Source organism: Diabrotica virgifera, chromosome 2 (assembly GCF_917563875.1).
Source record: "Diabrotica virgifera virgifera chromosome 2, PGI_DIABVI_V3a".
NCBI lineage: Eukaryota > Metazoa > Arthropoda > Insecta > Coleoptera > Chrysomelidae > Diabrotica > Diabrotica virgifera.
Window position 1 is genome coordinate 159,153,243 of NC_065444.1, and position 18,806 is coordinate 159,172,048.

Genomic DNA, 18,806 nt, shown 5'->3' on the forward strand with positions numbered 1-18,806 from the left:
TTGTTGCACAGACATTTTTTATTAGGTTCCAATTTGGTTAGCTTCAGTATTAAGTCTCCAAGTTGTGTTATATCCAGCAGATTTCTTTTTCTTACCAAAAAATCATTTACAGCACTAAATCTACATCCAGCAAAATATGAAGATGGAAAAGGTAGCAATACTTTTATTGCACATTTGGTTGAATTTGGGTGTTTGATTTCTGTTTCCTCACAAAGCCATGCCATGGCTCCATATTTCATATATCAGACAAATCCACTACCATTGGCTGCATCATTCATGTTGGAAAATCAATTTGTTTTAAATCAGAAAATATTAAATATTTAATAAACATTAGAAACTATTTCTTTTAAATTGGGCCTTGTTATGCAAAAAGCAACCAACCCACATTTTTGAGGAAAACAAGATAATGTCACATATCGATTTAAAAATGTGTATTCTACATTGTGTAAAAAGCAACCAAGCCATTCTAAATATTAAACCATGAAAAATACTACTCTAAATTATTTCTGTTTAATAATAGTTCATTTAAGATTTCGCATAAGACAACCAACCCACTTGGATTGTTTGTGTGACTGAACATATTATTACATTGCACTGTCGAAAAGTACCAGCCAAGTGGGTTGATATTGTTATGCCGATTACGGTTCCTGGAATGTTGCATCTTTTTGTTTTTACGTTGAGGTACTGACCAATATTAGTTAGTGCTTACATATTTGTTATGTTATATCTATTATATTATGAAGAAATCTTTGAATCTTTAATGCGAAAAATATGTTTAAATCAAGAACTGTTAAAATAATTAAAGCGGCTAGCGAAATTGAAGAAAATGGTAAGTTTTAGGATTCAGGCTATGTTTATCTAACTTTTTAAATATTATAGTTTGTTGTTTTGACTGATTATCGCATATTTTTATTTGTATTGATATTATGTTTAATAGTAGAAATTCTACTGTATGGTATTACTGAGTTGACTGAAATTATTCGGTTTTATTCATGGATTTTGTGGGTTGGTTGGATTTTGCAGATTGCATTTTATTAGATATATTTCCAACAGCAAAAAGAAACCAACCCTCAATATGGCTATTTTTTTTGTAAAAATTTATTAGGATAATTTTGATACTACTATGATAAAATTGCTCTAAAATTAAACTATTGACTAGTGAAGTTATCATTTAAAAAAATTCGACGGAAAATTAAATATTTAGAAAAACATAAAAAGTTAATTTTCTCTTAATTTACAAATTGAGGGTTGGTTGCTTTTTGTTTAACATGGCCCAATTAATGCTTGACAATAACAAGTAAAGTAGTAGGTATCTGTTCAAAGTTTTGTTGTTAAAGTGTTTGTGATATAACTGAATATGGGAAATAAAACCTTATATCTCCACTTTTGCATCCACAAAAGTTTTATTTGTTTCTTTAAGTTGCTTGTTTAATATACATACAGTACGTAAATCGTTCAGCTGGACATAGGGAACATACAGTCGGAAAAATGAAAGAATGCTCATGAACGATCACATCAATCACATATTATTCAGATTATTAGTAATCTATCTCTCTCGTTTATTATTTATAAAAAAAACAGCAAATACAAAATATGTGATTGATGTGATCATTCATGGGTATTCTTTCATTTTTTCGACTGTACATTGTATATACCTATTTAGATACATAAATACATACATTGTATTATATTGAGGTATTTGTGGCAACTAAGCTCTGTCAATGACAATTTGGTTGTTAGCATTAAGGGGCATTAACCTCAAAATTGACAACTCATTTCGACTGACACAAATAAATGTCAAAATATGACAATGTAGTAAGTAGCTTAATATTTTTGGCCTAAGGGAATGGGAAAACTGTTTAGTTTTTAAATTAGTTTTTAAATGAAAAATATTTTAAAAATTAAAGTAAAATTATTAACTCATTAATCATAAACGTTGTTTTTGATTTATTTATGGACAGCCTTGTTTCAAAACTCACTCATTCTATTAGTTCTAACAGCTCTATTGAACCAAAAACTCATACTCGAACAGAAGCTTCAACTAACACAGGTTAGCGCAGTTGTCACAATTCTCTCAATGTATATTCCCTATGTCCAGCTGAATGATTTACACGTACTGTATTTAGTTTTTCAAAGATATCGACTAAACAACTCAAACAAACAGATACTTTATTTTAGTTTTTTTGTTTAAGAAATCACTAACATTTCTGTTATAAAATGAGTTAGGTGAGCTAACTAAATGACCAACAACAGGTTATGGGCCCAGTTCACGTGAACTGTGAACAGGTGAAAAAATATGGCGACCAGCATTAACGATTATAAAATTCAAGTCGATAAACTTGAGGGTCCTGAAGACTGGGCAAAAATGGAAATGGCACGTTTCGATGTTATTACGAGCGTATGCACTTGAAGACATTGTGAACGGTATGCGTAAGTGTCCTGAGGTTACTGAAAATTCAACTTCATTGGAAGTAGAGAAGCATCAACAATGGTTAAAAGACGATGCAAAAGCGGCAAGTTTGTTAGCAAGTGAGCTAGGAAAAACTGTTGCCGAGCTCGTGTTGACATGTACTCACGCTAGTGAAATATGGGACAAATTACGTGCGCGATTTAAACGTAGCAGTACGCAACGGTTAAACATGTTAATTGAAGCCTTTTTTAGAGTCCAACGTGATGAAATAGAAGATATTAGCACACATGTTGCGAAGTTGCAGAAACTGTTTGTAGATTTGAATGATGAATTGCTGAAGCATGATGAAAATGTTTTATCCGAAAGAATATCCGAAAATCCGGATCTTATCAACTTTGGGTAAGGACTTTGATAATTTCAAAGATTTGTGGGACACGATACCATCAAAGAATCAAACTTTGAATTTATTGATTGAGAAATTGTGTGCCATTGAATTACGTGACCAAAGTACCACATAATCTTTTGCGTTTGTTGCACGCACTAGCCCGACAGAAAAATACAAACAGAGCCAAAGTACAACTACTACAAAGTCAAAGAAAAATGTACATCGTGCAAAAGAAAAATTTTCTTGTCACAGATGCAAGAAATTAGGCCATTGGGCGAGAGAGTGTCCATTAAAAAAATCTGCTGAGAATTTAGATGAGAATGAAAGTATTGATGCTGCTTTTTTGTCTGTCGTTTTAAGTGCCTCGTGCCTCATCTAACAATTGTGTTGAAGCTGGGAAATGGTATTGTGACGGTGGAACCACAAATCATATCACTACAGATAAGCAATATTTCTCATCTTATACAGAGTTTGCTGAACCTGAAAAGATATCACTTGGTAAGAAGGATGTAATGTAATGTCAAGAAATTAGAAAATATAATGTCAGTCATATTCAAGTAAAATGTTTTCCTATTGTCCTGTAATTGAGTGAATTATAATCGTTGTTGGTCATTTAGTTAGCTCACCTAACTAATTTTATAACATAAATCTTTTCAACGTGTTCCCTTCAGATTACCATCTTACTTCAGTATGAAGTTAAAGGCTCAGGTGGTCTTCGTTTTGTTCTTCACAAAATAGCTTGAAGAAACGCTCACACTTGGCATTAGCTTTCATAACATTAACACACTTTATTACTGAATGCAGTACTTCATTTAGAACAGACTAGATGTTTTTAGCTACAGAGTGTTCTCTATGAATAACACAATTCACAAGACTGATTTCTTGAGGCATGTTTCATCAATTTTATGCCCGTCTTAGTAGGAGTATGAGATGTTGTATTTTTAAGCATATTAGAGTGGTTGTGCTGTCTAATCAGAACAACATTACTTCAGCAAAATGCCCTGTATCAAGTATCAATATAAATATCTTACATAAGTTATCAATACTGCCTCACTGTCACTCAAAGTTGATTCATCCATTTGCACTGAGGTTTTAAGAAGCTTCTTGAGCTTTTCAACAAATTGTTTTTCAATATCTTCATTCATTTGGTCTATTCTTCTGCTAACAGTATTGTTACTGAGTGGTATAGCTTTTACATCTTTATCATCTTTTTCAAGAACTGATTTATTATTTTTTTTTCAATTATTTGAACAAAATTAAAATTATTTTTTTCAATTTAATTGTGGCTTATTTCCCATCTAAATACTTAATTATTTTCAAGAACTGTTTGAAGAAATGCTGATATTAAGGTTTTATTAAATTAAACTTAAAGGTTTTGTTAAATCCTCTCCTATGGTATGATCTCTTTTCTGTTTTAACGATGAAAAAAGAAATTTGATAACTAGACTCAAGAACACAAATCTAGCAGTGCATTTAAATGTTCCGGAGCGAGGGTTAAACTTGTGTCAAGCCCATATTCGAATTGCCCCCTTGTGAGGTATAGGCCACACATTAAGAAACACTGCTCTATAGCATCTATATTCATTGGTTGATGTCTAAAAAACAGGTGTCTTAGAAAACGATTAATTACAATATGGTATATAATTGTTGAATAAGTGGTTGCTTAGGCCTTAAAAATGCCAATTTTTTGTGGATTTAGGCTAATAATGGTAAAAGCTTAAATTTTACTGTTTGCTGTTTGGAAAACCAATAAAAGTTCCCTAAAAAGCAAGAAATAATTAAAAAAAAAAGTGTGTACACACTTGCCTATAGTTTGCACCTATGTATATATATGTATTACCTATGTACACACATAAGAAGTTATGCTTCTTACATGCATATAATCAAAGAGACGAAAGTTGCTTAAATCAGGATATACCTAGTTAATCAAACAAAAGCCAAATGAATCACCTTATCAATTTCGTGAAAATGTGCTAGATTTTTTTAATTTCTATATCTAACAATATGGATTTACACTAGAGTGAGGTCAAGAACATACAACAAACGAGAATTCTTTAATAAACAAGCACTGAAAAACTTTTTTAGCAGGTCTAACACCTTGGCTGCATTATGGGACAAATCCTCATATTGGATTAACGGTTAGCTGCATCGACTTTGTTGTAATGCACAGTGACAAATGGGATATACGGGACATATATGCCTCGTAACACACTCAACGTAGTTTATAAATATTTAAGGTGTTGAGAGAACCAGTAGGACTCATAATTTGGGCAATGAGACCACAACCTATGGAGCAAACTGAAGCTATACAATAATTCGTTAAAGAAGAAGATAATAGTAAATACTACCAAAAAACACAAACTACAACTTTCATTCATATTCCCAAATAAATTCTGACAGTGATAAACAGTGGGTGCGTTTGGACAACCTCAGCGGCTAATTATAAGCACAAACGGCTAGTATAATGCTACCGCTTACTCAGCTGTCCAGCTTGCTAGTAGCGCATTTTTGTTATACTCTCCTAGCACAAAAACCATATTAATCAGTTCCTCAGAAAAATTCATATTAGTAATGCTAATGGTAACAAAGTAATTGGAACTATAAAAATAGTCTAGTGCCGTGCCAAATGTTTAAACAAATTTAGTGTCAAAATCATAGCCACCTTGGTAGAAAATTTTAGATTTTTATTAATATTTAACGCACCAACAACTTTAACTATTAGGTAGGGATTTTGATATCTCATTCAGTATGATTAAATTAAGAATCAGTCTAGATTAATATCTATTTTTTTCCAAAAATTATTTTTGATTGAATATTTTCACGGCCAACCTACTAAAATTTCAATAAAGTACATTTTGTTGCTATTCATTTTTGGCTTAAAGAATCATGAATAACTCACAAATTAAAGCAGTTAGGTATAAGCGATGCTTAAGAAATAAAAAAGTACCATAAAACAAGATTTTATTACAGTACTAAAATACAGGGTGTTCCATTTACGAAAATAAATTCAGAACATACTCCTGAGTTTTGACCAACACTGTACGCTAAAATTCGACATTTCGCTGTATTAATACTTTTTAACAATACTAGACTAAACAGTAATGAGCTCGCTAATAACAGGCAAAATAACACAAAATATGAAAAACATTGTGAAATTTAAAGAGATGAGACTAGTAGAGGTGGAAATTATCGATATAAACGTATAAATTAACATTACATTAACCAATACGTCTAAAGGCGGGTTCTCACTTGTCAGTTTCGCTGACGCAGTCTAACTGATTCAGTGATCCTGAACAAATAATGAACATGAGAACACCTTTTCATTTTAAATGATCAGTACATTCATACTTTTAGTTAAAGTGAAAGCCAGTTCTACTTTTTATCATTATTGACTGATCATGGTAGCATAATGAATAGAAACTGAAGATCGAGAACATACATTTTCGTGATTTGTTCAATGTGGCAAGTTTTGAGAGCAATTTTGGAGCAATTTTTTGCAGAATCTCTTGAAATTTGTCTTCGTTCTTAAGTGGTTTGTATATGCTATGCAATGTATTATGTTTTCCATCTTTTGCGTTATTTTGCCGGTTATTAGCGCGTTTATCAGTGTATTGGAAAGCATTTGAACATAAACAAATTTTTGAAGTCAAGAATTTTGTAGCTTTAAATTTTTGGCTTAAACAACCACGAATAACTCACAAATTAAAGCAGTTAGGTGTAGGCGATGCTTAAGAACTAAAAAAGTACGATAAATAGTTATTTTCCTAACTAGTGCGGAAAGTGATACTTTCGCGCACGAGACTGTCGTTGACCCGAACGACGCGATAGTGGAGTTCGGGCAAGCAGTCGAGTGCGGGGAAGACACTTTCCGCATGAGTTAGGAACAATATTTTTTCTAGGGCCGTACGTTTGGAAAAAGCCACAAAAAATAGAGTTATATCAATTTTTATTTAGAAGTGAAAATACACAAATTAATTCTTTGACAAGGTTGTCAAAACCAAACTTTCAATATAATGGATTACCACGACGACGATATTGGTTTCCATGACGACGATTCAAAACCATTGTAATTGTCTACTGATCTGACTTTTAAATATTATGTCACAATAATTTTATTTTATCGAATTATCGCGCTAATTTCATTAAAACATTTTTTTTTATTATCTCCCTTTATTGACAATCAGATATAAAACAAACATCTATAAGTCAATTTGTTGGTCTTACATTAAATTAAATTATTGTAAATGTGGTGACGTGGAGAGGTAAACATCCAGCGATGTTTCCTCAGTTACCTCTTAGGTCGGAGGGCCAGCTTCTTCTTAGTCTTCTATTGTGGACAGGTTGCAGTAGTGGATGAAGTAGTGGATTAGGATGGTCTTCTAGTTTGTTGTGGTGTTTTCTGTTGTTTTCTCGGATGACTTCGGTTACATATGGAATTTTTAGATCTGTGTGTAGAGTTTGGTTTGATACATACCATGGTGCATTAACTATTGCTCGAAGTATCTTGGATTGCGCTCTCTGGATAATCACAGTATTGGATTTGCTAGCACAGCCCCACAGTTCAATGCCATAAGTCCAGATTGGCTTTATCACTGCTTTATATATTAGCAATTTGTTTTCTATTGAAAGATGGGAATTTCTTCCAATGAGCCAGTAAAGTTCTTTGGTTTTTAGGTCAAGTTGCATTCTTTTCTTTGTTATATGGTGTTTCCAGTTGAGTTTATTGTCAAAGTGTAGCCCTAGATATTTGACTTGATTACTTTGTGGTATTTTTATTTGATTGATGGTTACTGGTGGGCAGGTTCCAGTCCGGAGAGTGAATGTTATATGGGATGATTTTGTTTCGTTTACCTTAAACTTCCACTTCTTCAGCCATATTTCAAGTGAGTTTAGATGCTCTTGGAGATTTTGTGTTGCTGCAATAGGATCGTCATGCTTGGCAAAAATAGCAGTGTCGTCTGCAAATGTCCCGATGGTTGTTTTATCATTTGTAGGCAAGTCATATGTATATAGTATGTACAATAATGGTCCTAGTATGCTCCCTTGAGGTACGCCAGAGTGAATAGGCTTGTATTCCGAGACTTCTTCATTAACTTTTACTTTAAACTGCCGTTCGTGTAGGTAGGCTCTCAGTAGGTTGTAGTAACTTGCTGGAAGAATTCTTTTTATTTTGCATAACAAGCCTGGATGCCAGACTTTGTCAAAAGCCTGACTGATGTCTATAAAGGCTGCTGTGCAGTACTGCTGATTTTCAAGTGACTGGTTAATGGCGTTGACTATGCGATGGCATTGTTGTATCGTTGAATGGCTTTGTCGAAATCCGAACTGATGATCTGGGATCCAATTTTGTGGATTTATTTCTGCATTTATTCTGTTTAGGATAAGTCTTTCAAGCAACTTGGAGATTGTTGGTAATAAGCTGATAGGCCTATATGATGAGACATCTAGAGGGTTTTTGCCAGGCTTTGGTATCATAATTATTTGTCCAATTTTGAGTGCTTTGGGCCAGTAGTCACATCTAAGTATTGCATTGAATATGTGCAGTAGTTTAACTATGCCCTTTTTGGGTATTTCTTTTAACATTTTTGCGGTTATCAGATCTTCGCCTGGTGCCTTCTTTGGGTTTAGGGTGGCAATTACGTCTCTAATTTCTTTTGGAGTAAATAGTTTTATTCGGTCCTGTATCTGTAGTGGTTCTTCTAATATTTGGTTCGCTTCTGGTACTTGGTCGTCATTTAGTGGAGTAAAAACTTCTGCTAAATACTCGGCAAATAGGTCAGCCTTTTCTTTATCACTTTTTGCCCATGGTCCTGGTGGTGTTGAATTTTTACGTATTGGAGGTAATGCTGTTATTGGCTTTCTCTTACTTTTTATGGGCTTCCATATAGAGTTGTCTTGTCTTGAAAGATTGGTGATATAATTCGTAAATGACTCATTTTTGACTTCTTGCAGCTTTGATTTTAATTTGTTGCTGATGCGATTGTATCTTGTTCTGCTGTCTGGTGTGTGTGTTCGTTGCCATGCAGATCTGGCCTTTCTTTTTTCAGCTACCAGTTTTTTTATTTCTAAAGGTATATTACTTATGTTTCTGTTGGGACTACTTTGTGGGGTAGCTGATTTAGCTGCATACTGTAGTATGTTTATAAATTTGTTATAGTCCTCTTCTATTTCTTCCGGTTTTTTCAGCCTCGTTGTTATTTCGATAGTATCGTGAATTATTTGTCGGTAAGTGTCCCAGTTTGTTTTATTGTTGTGCAGGTGGAGTTTTGGTTTTTTAGTGATAACTGTTGTACTTACCGTTGCTATTATTGGGCTATGGTCAGTAGTTAGGTCATAGCTTGGTGTTATATCTGTATAAGTTATACCGATACCGTTTGTTATGAAGAAGTCCAATAAATCTGGTTTTTTGTTGGGATCGGTCGGCCAGTATGTTGGTGTTCCCGTTGAGATAAATGAGTAATTCTTATTTTGTATAACATGTGCCAGTTCTCTGCCTTTTGTTGTTATAAGTCGTGACCCCCACAAGGTATGCTTGCTGTTGTAATCTCCCCCAGCAATGAATTTTGGTCCTAAAGTTTGGAAAAATTCTTCATAGTGTTCTCGTTTTAGATTATGGCGAGGAGGGCAGTACACAGCTGTTACGTTGACATTATATGGAAGTGCTTCAACGCTTACTGTCGTTGCTTGTATGTGTTCTTCTTTGTACTTCAGTAGTTCATGATGTTTAATATTTTCTTTGATGAGTATTGCTGTACCTCCGTGGGCTGTGCCGTCAGGATGCTCAGTATGATATAGTTTATATTTAGGTATGTTAAAATAAGTTCTGTTTGTGAAGTGTGTTTCACTAATTAAAAATATGTCAATTTTATTTATGTCTAGAAATATTTTCACTTCTTCTGTATGGCTTGGAAGGCCGTTGGCATTCCATTGGGCTATTCGAAGAAACTTAGCCATTTATTTCATTTTGTTCATAAGCATGGTAAGCATGTTGAGGACCATGCTATTTTGTTGGATTAGTTGGTTGAATAGATTCTTGAATTCTTCCAAAAACTTGTTTAACACAGTGGTTGTATCTTCTGTTTGGTTGCGTTTAGTTACTTCAGCATAGCTCATGCCCTGGGGCAGTGGATTGGATAGTTGTTGTGTGTTTCTTGTGTATATATCATTTGTGTAGATTGCTGATGGGTTTTGATGCTCTCCATTGTTTTTATTGCTTCCTTTGGTAAGTTTCTTATAGTGATCACATCCCTTGTAATTGGCTGGGTGGCCTCCATTGCATAACGCACATATGGCTGGCGTCTCCTTTGACTTTTTGCACGTGGTGGTATTGTGTGAGCCTCCGCATTTTACACAGACGTATGGTTTATTACAATATGATTTGGAATGTCCATATTGTTGGCATCTCATGCACTGTATTATACTGTTTTTTTGAGTTCGTGGAGGTTCTATGTGTACTACTCTGTTCTGTAGGCCTGTTATATTATAGACATCTTTGTTGTTTTGCGCGGGTTCTAAATCTACAAAGAAGAGATTAAGTGGTTCTTTGGTTTTTTGTTGTTTTACATTAACTATGTTTCTCACTTTGTGCCCTAACTGAGATAGCTCACTTTTTATGTCATCAGTATTGGTTGAGTGATGTAAGTATCTGATCACGATTCTGTAGGCTCGTTCTTCTTTTAGTTGGTACGTGTGATGGTATATATTTTTTTCCTTGAACTCCTTAACCAATTTTCGGTATATTTCTGGTGTTTCACAATTTATTTTGACAACGTTGTTTATTAAACTTTTTGTCTGGTATTCTTCTTTTTTGGCTATTTCCTCTAATTGCTTTGTCATCTCTTTGAAATCCTGTACCCCGTGTACAAATATTGGTGGAGGTTTTGGTATTTTGTTGGTTTCGACGTTTCCAATATTTTCTTCTGTTTCTTTCGACAGCGGTTGGAATCGGTTACCTGTTTCAATTTCGCTTGGATTTGGTTTGTTGTTATGTATTTTCTTTCTTTTATTGCTTCCCATGACTTGCCAAGCGTTTTTACTGTTTGTCTGATTTTCTTCTTCATCTTCACTGGTTGATGTCATATAGTGAGTTTCTCTGTCTTCGATATTTGCACTATTTTTACTTGATGTCGGCATTTGCTGCTGAACTGGTTGAGAGCTGAACTGGTTGGTATTTACTGTCTGTATAGGAGTTGTATGATACTGTTGTTGCATAGTTGGCATATTCATGTTCATTGCATTTTCTGGTTGCTTCATCATTGTTGGCTGCCACTGTAGTTGGTTATTGGTTGCTTGTGGTATTTGTAAATTTATTGGATCACTCTGTATGTTTTGTTGTTGATAAACTGGTTGTCCATTTCTGAACCCAATAAGATTCCCCGAAGGGAACATATTGTTTTGTTTTTCTCACTTATTGCTAATGGGTTTTTTTTATTGTTGTTGATAAGATAATTAGAATTCTTAATCACCGGTTTTTCGGAGCGCTTTAACGATGTTTACACCTCGATGGCCCAGCGACGACTATCCATTAAAACATGAACACAATAAGATAAATTTTAAATAAATTAGTAAATAATATCTAAATATTAGTTTATTTCATGTATTATAATATATTATAATGCCATATTCCAAGGTATTTTACTTTCCCGCACGCCGTGCGGAAAAGTGCAACTTTCGGAAACGAAATGCGTGCGTGAAAGTGGCTCTTTTAGCACGGCCGTAGAAAAATAACATTTTTTTACAGTACTTACATTACATACATAGTTTCCCACATTTAGATGTCTGTGACAGGAATATTTTATAAAATTCTCCTGTCACAGTGACAGTTTTCATACTCCGATACGTCTAAAGGTGAAACTATTAGGTTACTCTGGACTAATTAGCAAAATACAAGGAAAAGTTATTTACCAGCAATTTTATTGCTGGAATCGAATCTTATGATTCTATATATTAAAAATATAGGTATGCAAAGTCCGCAAAGATTTTAACTTTACACCAAAAACACCCAAGTGAAAGTTCACCGTAATTAAATTCTGCATAGAGACATGTTTTTCCCGATTTACTTCAACGAAAATTTTCCTCGGAAAATGCGGGGTTTTCCAACAAAATCTTTAATTTTCAACTAAAATTTTGGGCTAGTAATTATTTATTAATAATTAAATAACTTATAAAAATGTGATATAAAAGCACTTTTGGTATAGATTACATTTCCAGAAGCCAATGGAAACTGAATGAACAGTCAATAATTAAGTTGTTAATTAAAAATTTACGGTCGCTATAATAACCACAATTTTTATGATGAATAAGAATAACTATGATTTTTGTATAAAAACGTACAATACCTATCTAATGTACTTTGCAGAATTGAAATTGGACTATTTAAGCGCCCTCAGGAATATTTTAAAATTATAAACAATTTTTTGGCTTATAAACAAATAGAATATCTTGGAAAATATTAAATTAAATTAAATAACGAAAAGGGTGTTAGAAAAAAAGTGGCAGGACGCTTCTTTTAAAAGAAAAAACGTTTAATTGTGATGAGTGGTTCCTGAGATACAACCCGTCAAAGTTGACCAGCATGTACGGCGAAGATATAAACAATATTATGGTAAAATTGCTTTTTAGTAGAATATAGGGATTAACAAAAATATGATTTTGTTTATATTTACATTATTTGTTGGATTTATTTAATAGTTAAAAAGATTAATTTTGGTCATTAGGTACTAATTCACTTTTGTATAATGGTCATTTTGGAGTATCCTATTGTTAAACTCCGGAACAAAATAAATACTCCCTTAATATTTTTAAAAGTTGTTTAAACATGCTTAAAATTATATATCGTGACATACATATTTATAATTTATAAAAAAGTGTGGTCTAATTATTGTTTTTGTAAATAATAATTACTTAAATTACTGGAAAAAAATATAACAAAAAACTTCACTGTTTCAATGTACAGTGGAACCTCGATAACTCGGATTAATCGGGACCGCGGCCGATCCGGATTATCGAAAACCGGGTTAGCCGGAAAATGTAAAAATTAATAAAATACGGTGTACTTACAGATAAACTTCGTTATAATTGAAATAACATGAAATATATATGCACAGTACCTACACATCTAAATTATTAAAAACACGCAAACACAAACCTAAGCAAACGGAAGCAAACAATATAAGACTGTACTACACACAATACAGTCACAATCGGAACGATGTTATGAACAGTGAAAACTAAGACCATTGTTTAAAAAGGAATTTTTTAAATAGTCTTTTAGTCTTTTTTAAACAACGTTAAGACAGTTTGAAATAAATAAAGGAATAACAGGTGCCTGTTGTTTCCGATAAATCCGAGACAATGACCGTCACTTTGCCGCAGCCGTGTGCCATGAGTCATTTTTACTATTGTAGACATAGTTCAAATTACACAAATACACATTATCTCTCAAATATTATATTACATACTATCCCTTGCAATATAATTCGGATGGAATTCCCCAGATTAAGAGACTGGGCCGATATCAAGCACAAAATAATCTGGGGAATTCCATCCGAATTATCTTGCAACGGATAGTACATTTTTATTGTTGAAATGTTTGTCTGATGAAAATAGGTCCGGGTTAGCCGGACTTCAGAGCTATCCGGGGCCGACTTATCGAGGTTCCACTGTACCTACCTACTTAATTTTTAATTAAAAATTTAATGTAATAATATTTATATTAATTTAATTTTTAACGTAGGTACCATAAAAGACAAAGTTAAAGTTCAAAAGGTTCATCTTCTGTCTCGCAACTGCTTGGTTCCAGAGAATACATCATGCTATTATTGTCGCTATCTTCCTTCTTCTGTAAGTGCCGTCTTCCAATCGGAGGTTGGATATCATCATCACTATCTTTACTCTATCTACCCCTGCGCTGAAGAGTTCTATAGAACTGCATTTAAACCAGTCCCTTAAATTCTTCAACCATGATACTCTCCTTCTTCCTACACTCCTTCCACCTTTTATTTTTCCCTGTATTATCAGTCGTATCGTTTCGTATTGCTGTTCCCTCATTACGTGTCCCAGATATTCTAACTTTTCTTCTGTGTCCATGCTATTCTAAGCATCCTTGTATAACGCCACGTTTCAAATGACTGTAGCTTGTTTATGTGTTCTTGCTTCAATGTTCAGCCTTCAATGTATTATTAACTAATCTACAATTAAATCTTCAGTCACCATAAAATAACACTCTAAATAAATAGCCTGTTCGCAATATTTTGTTTACCCGCTTTGGAGAAATTTGCAGAAAAATTCATCGTAATAGTTTTATGAACACTCTGAAGAAATTTAAAACCACTTTTTTCTGTCACATATCATTTTGGAGCAGTTCACACTAAATTAATTATATTTAAGTCTGTCTAATTCAATTAGACAGTCAGATAGATTTGAAACATTGAAGTATTGATAGATTAAGGTCATCAGCAAATAGCAAAATCTGACAAATCTTTATTACCTTAGAAATATCATTAATAAACAAGTTCAAGAGAGGAGGACCCACATGTGAACCTTGTGGGACCCCTGAACTGACCGAGATAAGAATCGGAAGTGAAGAACAGAAATTTTGTTTCTACTTTTCCAATTTAATATGCCCTTAAATTATTCCCAGATTCCGAAAGATTGTTCATGGATCTCAATTGTTTAGATGTTTTTGTTACTTCTGGGACCTCACTAATTTTTCCTAATTATTTTTAGGCAAGCATTTAAAAATGGATAGCAGTGAATCGCTGTTGATGTTAGCAATAGACCGTGAGGACTGCGCCGAAGTTGCCAGATTACTAGACAAGGGTGTGAATATAAATTATATAGAACCGACGACAGGATATTCACCATTACACAGAGCTGTAGAAAGGGAAAATTTCGAGATAGTAGAACTCTTACTTAAAAGAAATGCCAATGTTAACGCCCGTGCACGCGTCGATGCAGTTCCGCCTCCGTTTATTGTACCGCCGCCTTTACACATGGCAGCTATGTCAGGACGTCTTGATGTGGTAACATTGTTGATCTCATATGGTGCATCTTTAGAAACCAAAAATATATTTGGATTACTACCGATACACATAGCAGCACAAGGAGGATATCTTAATATAGTTAAATACTTTATAGATAATGAATTGTACCATGTTGATACTTGTAATATCAACCTTCGGACGCCTTTAATGTATGCTGTCGCGGCGTGTCACACAGAAATTATTGAATATTTACTTCAATGCAATGCCGATGTTAGGAAAGCAGATGTGTATGACAGAACAGCTTTGCACTGTGCATGTGAGGTAAATCTTGAAAATGTTATCGAGATATTAATCGGAAAAGGTTCTAGCCTCGATGTTAAAACGTCCAGTGGAGAAACACCTCTACATATATGCGTTAGGAAGGGATACCTTGGAGCAACAAAGCGCCTTGTAGAAAGCGGGGCAAGGTCTTATCTAGAACGAGGTGATAGTGGCAACAGCCTAATACACTTAGCGGCTCAGTGCAATCAAAAAGAAATGCTGGAATATTTCTTCAAAATGGGAATTAGTGCTGATTTTCAGACAGTAGATGGCTACTCTTTGTTGCATGACGCTGCTACATTTGGCCGATTACAAATGGTTAAGTTTTTACTTAAAAATGGAGCAAATATCGAGGGTAAAATTATTTCTAGTGGCACTACTGCTTTACATTTAGCTTCAAGTTCTAATCACTATGAGGTTATAAAAGTTTTATTAACGAAAGGAGCTGATGTAATGGCAATAGATATAGAAGGTCGAAGACCATTGGATTATTTGTATGAATATCTTAATTCTGATTCAAAATCAATATTTTATATGAAACATAGTTGGAGACTGTTAGTAACACACATGTTATTATTTTACAAGAATATAGAAGTGCCAGTGCCTAGAAAATTTTTTTATCTAAACAAATTTAAACAGAAGTGCCAAGAAGAAATCGAACAAATGAAAACTTGTGTGATAGAAAATACCTCGGTGTCCTTATATATCTTTTTACAAGCCTTACGTAATAAAACTAAATTATTACATTTTTTACGCAACCACGAATTACAAGAAGAAATGAACAATATTAAGCAGTATATTGACAAATATCCGATTTACTCTAGCCTTTTGCCAATGGTCTTAGACAAAGTACGTAACGGTAAGGAAAGACTACTATTACTGGAAAAAGCTGGTACTGCAATGGATATCATTGTTCCAGAACTTATATTCGAGTGTAAAATAAACATCTTGCAAATGCTAAACAATGAGGACCTTTCTAGACTAATCGAATCTGTAAAAATCGAGTTTTATTAGCCATGTTTTTAGTCATTATTTTTCTTCCACGTTGACTGCTTTACTTTTACTTGTTCATCGATAGCACTTTCTGTACTTATTTTATTACTCTCACCTCACTGACTACACACACATGTTTTTTAACAAAATATTTTTATACTATTTAGATCATTTCACAGTGGTCGATATAAACTTTTTATTTTAACCCACGTAGATAGATAGATAGATTTATTTAACTACTTTACAAAAAATTTGTTTGTAGCAAGTCAAAATTACAAGGTATATAAAATAGAAATATAAAACATAACTTATAAATATCACAAACAAGAACATAGATTAACAAAAAAATATTTTGTGTCACGGTAAGCATTTCAGTAGATGTTCTGCAATGAGTCATATATTCTTCCGAGCAATAAAAGCAATGTTTCAACAGATACCTTTTTATGACTTTTTTGAAACTGTTACAGCTTATCTGTTTAATATCTTTTGGTAAAATATTGTAATAGTTATAATTAAGACAATTTTTATCTGTAGGCACGTACTGTAGGTATATGATCCAATTTTTGAGTGCGTCAGAACATTCCACGCATATTTCATGTACAATGTCCTATAGGTACCTATTGTCATTAACTTTTTTGAAAATAATTTGTGATTTATTATAATAATTATCAATAAATAAAGAAAATTATTTGTTACATATTTTGATTATTTAATTCGCTACAACACACTCAGAAATGAATAAGTAATGCTGTTGATGTTTTGATATTAAAAAAACAAAAGTTAAACTTAATATCACACCTTTTCAACAAATTTGTTGTCTTTATGTTCTTTTGATAACGATTTAAGGAGTGGCAATCGGAACGTCAGGTATGTTTAGGTAAACTATGTAATTGTCATTACAACCTAACTGTGGCTAATCCTATATAAACATAACATTTATCTTAAACATGTCACAAGTCAGCAGTTTTAGAACCCGATCAATAAAGATGTTCAATAATCCAGCCGCGAACTTTTTGGGGATATCCTAATCCGACAGGACCGACGTAATCTTAAGTGTTACTCTGTTATAAAGTCCGCTAAATTGAGGGGTATAGTTTTGTATACAATACGACATAACCCTATAAAAAGAAATTTAATAGCGTCAGATCAGGAGATCGTGCTGGCCATTCCATCAACCGTCCCCTCAATATCCACTTCTAGGATGTTGCTATTAAATTGTTTGATTAATTATTATGGGCCGATTTTCTTCCTTATGATGATTAATATTCGTAAGAAAATAAATTTGTCTGAAATACTATGTACCTATATCAGTTTTTGATTTTTAGAATATTCTTTTTTCGAAACGTCAAATATTAGTTATTTATAAATGTAATTTTCATTACACCAATAATTGTGGCTCAATCCCATATAAACATGATACTTAAATTATACATACGGCTACAAAAAAACACTTTCAGAACCTTATTTGTATATCAGGTTTTCTTATTATAATCTTCCTGTTATTTTTCTCTGAACTCGTTTTCTCGTGACATAAACATTTATTAACATTACGAAGTAAATCTCATGTCAAAATCGCCAAGATGGATTTTGGGGAAAATCCCCGAAATAATAAAAATAAGAAAGTTATAATATCTGGGGCACGTAATGAGGGGATAGTGATATGAACTGCTAAGACCGATAAAACAGGGGAAGATAAGAGGAGGAAAGAGTATAGGAAGAAGGAGAGCGTTGAAGATTTAATGGACTGGTGACTGGTTTAAATGCAATTCTATAGAACTTTTCAGAGCAGCGGTAGATAGAGTAAAGATAGTGATGATGATATCCAACCTCCGATTGGGAGACGACACTTAAAGAAAAAGACATGCCACAATAAAACAGTTTGATAACCTTGTATATCAGGTTTTCCCATTAGATTGTTTGCCTTCCTCCATCGAAATCCTCTATCCTTCATCACTCGTCTCAAAGTGTCGCTTGACCTTGTATAAAAATTGTCTTCACTAATTTTTTTGTTATTTGGCGCAAGGTAGGAACTCTTTTTCCCTCGACATAAAAATTTATTATACGACGAAATATAAATAAACGAAAATAGACGAAATATTTTCTTCTTTACGTGTTATCTCCGCGACAGAGGTTGGCAATCATCACGGCTATTCTGATCTTAGATGCTGCTGCTCTGAATAGTTAGGTTGATGTGCATCCGTATCATTCCCTCAAGTTACGCAACCATGAGATTCTTCCTTGCCCTGGATTTTCCCTTGTTTAATGAATTGAAGTATGTTGTAGATATCTCTCATTACGCATAACATGCCCCAGGTATTGCAGCTTTCGTGTCTTGATGGTTTCCAATAGTTCCATTCTATGACGAAATATACTCATGTCAAAATCGCCAAGACAGATTTTGGGGCATCATTCTTTTGTTGTCAGGCGTCGAAAATGATGTGACGTAACTTCTATATTTTTAATTTCACGAGCGATTAGTTTTATAGTACATAAACTGATGTCCTTTGCTAGGGCAGTAGGCTCCTGTACTTTTAAAATCTTTAAGGGACTGATTTTCAACCGCTTCTCGCTGCATAAATACGATTATATTTGCTATTATCTCCCTAGTTTGTCCAGAAAAAACGTTGCCTTCTAATCTTGAATGGAAATCCATGTTAAGAATTTAAAAACTAGATTAATCACAATAACAGCTCTGGATAAGAACTGTAGGAAA

General features: G+C 33.5%; 1 protein-coding gene across 2 annotated transcripts in view; it reads left to right on the forward strand.

Annotated features, from left to right (window-relative positions):
* Positions 1-18,806, forward strand: part of LOC114345883 (ankyrin-1) — a 36,902-nt gene that overhangs the window by 7,710 nt on the left and 10,386 nt on the right. The window contains exon 2 of one of the 2 annotated variants that reach the window (XM_028296699.2): positions 14,523-16,792. The exons of the other annotated variant lie outside the window; for it this stretch is intronic. Coding sequence (XP_028152500.1) covers positions 14,537-16,114 — 1,578 coding nt within the window. The 5' untranslated portion in view covers positions 14,523-14,536 and the 3' untranslated portion in view covers positions 16,115-16,792. Of the gene's footprint in view, positions 1-14,522; positions 16,793-18,806 lie in introns of those variants that run through there. 2 annotated transcript variants of the gene reach the window in all.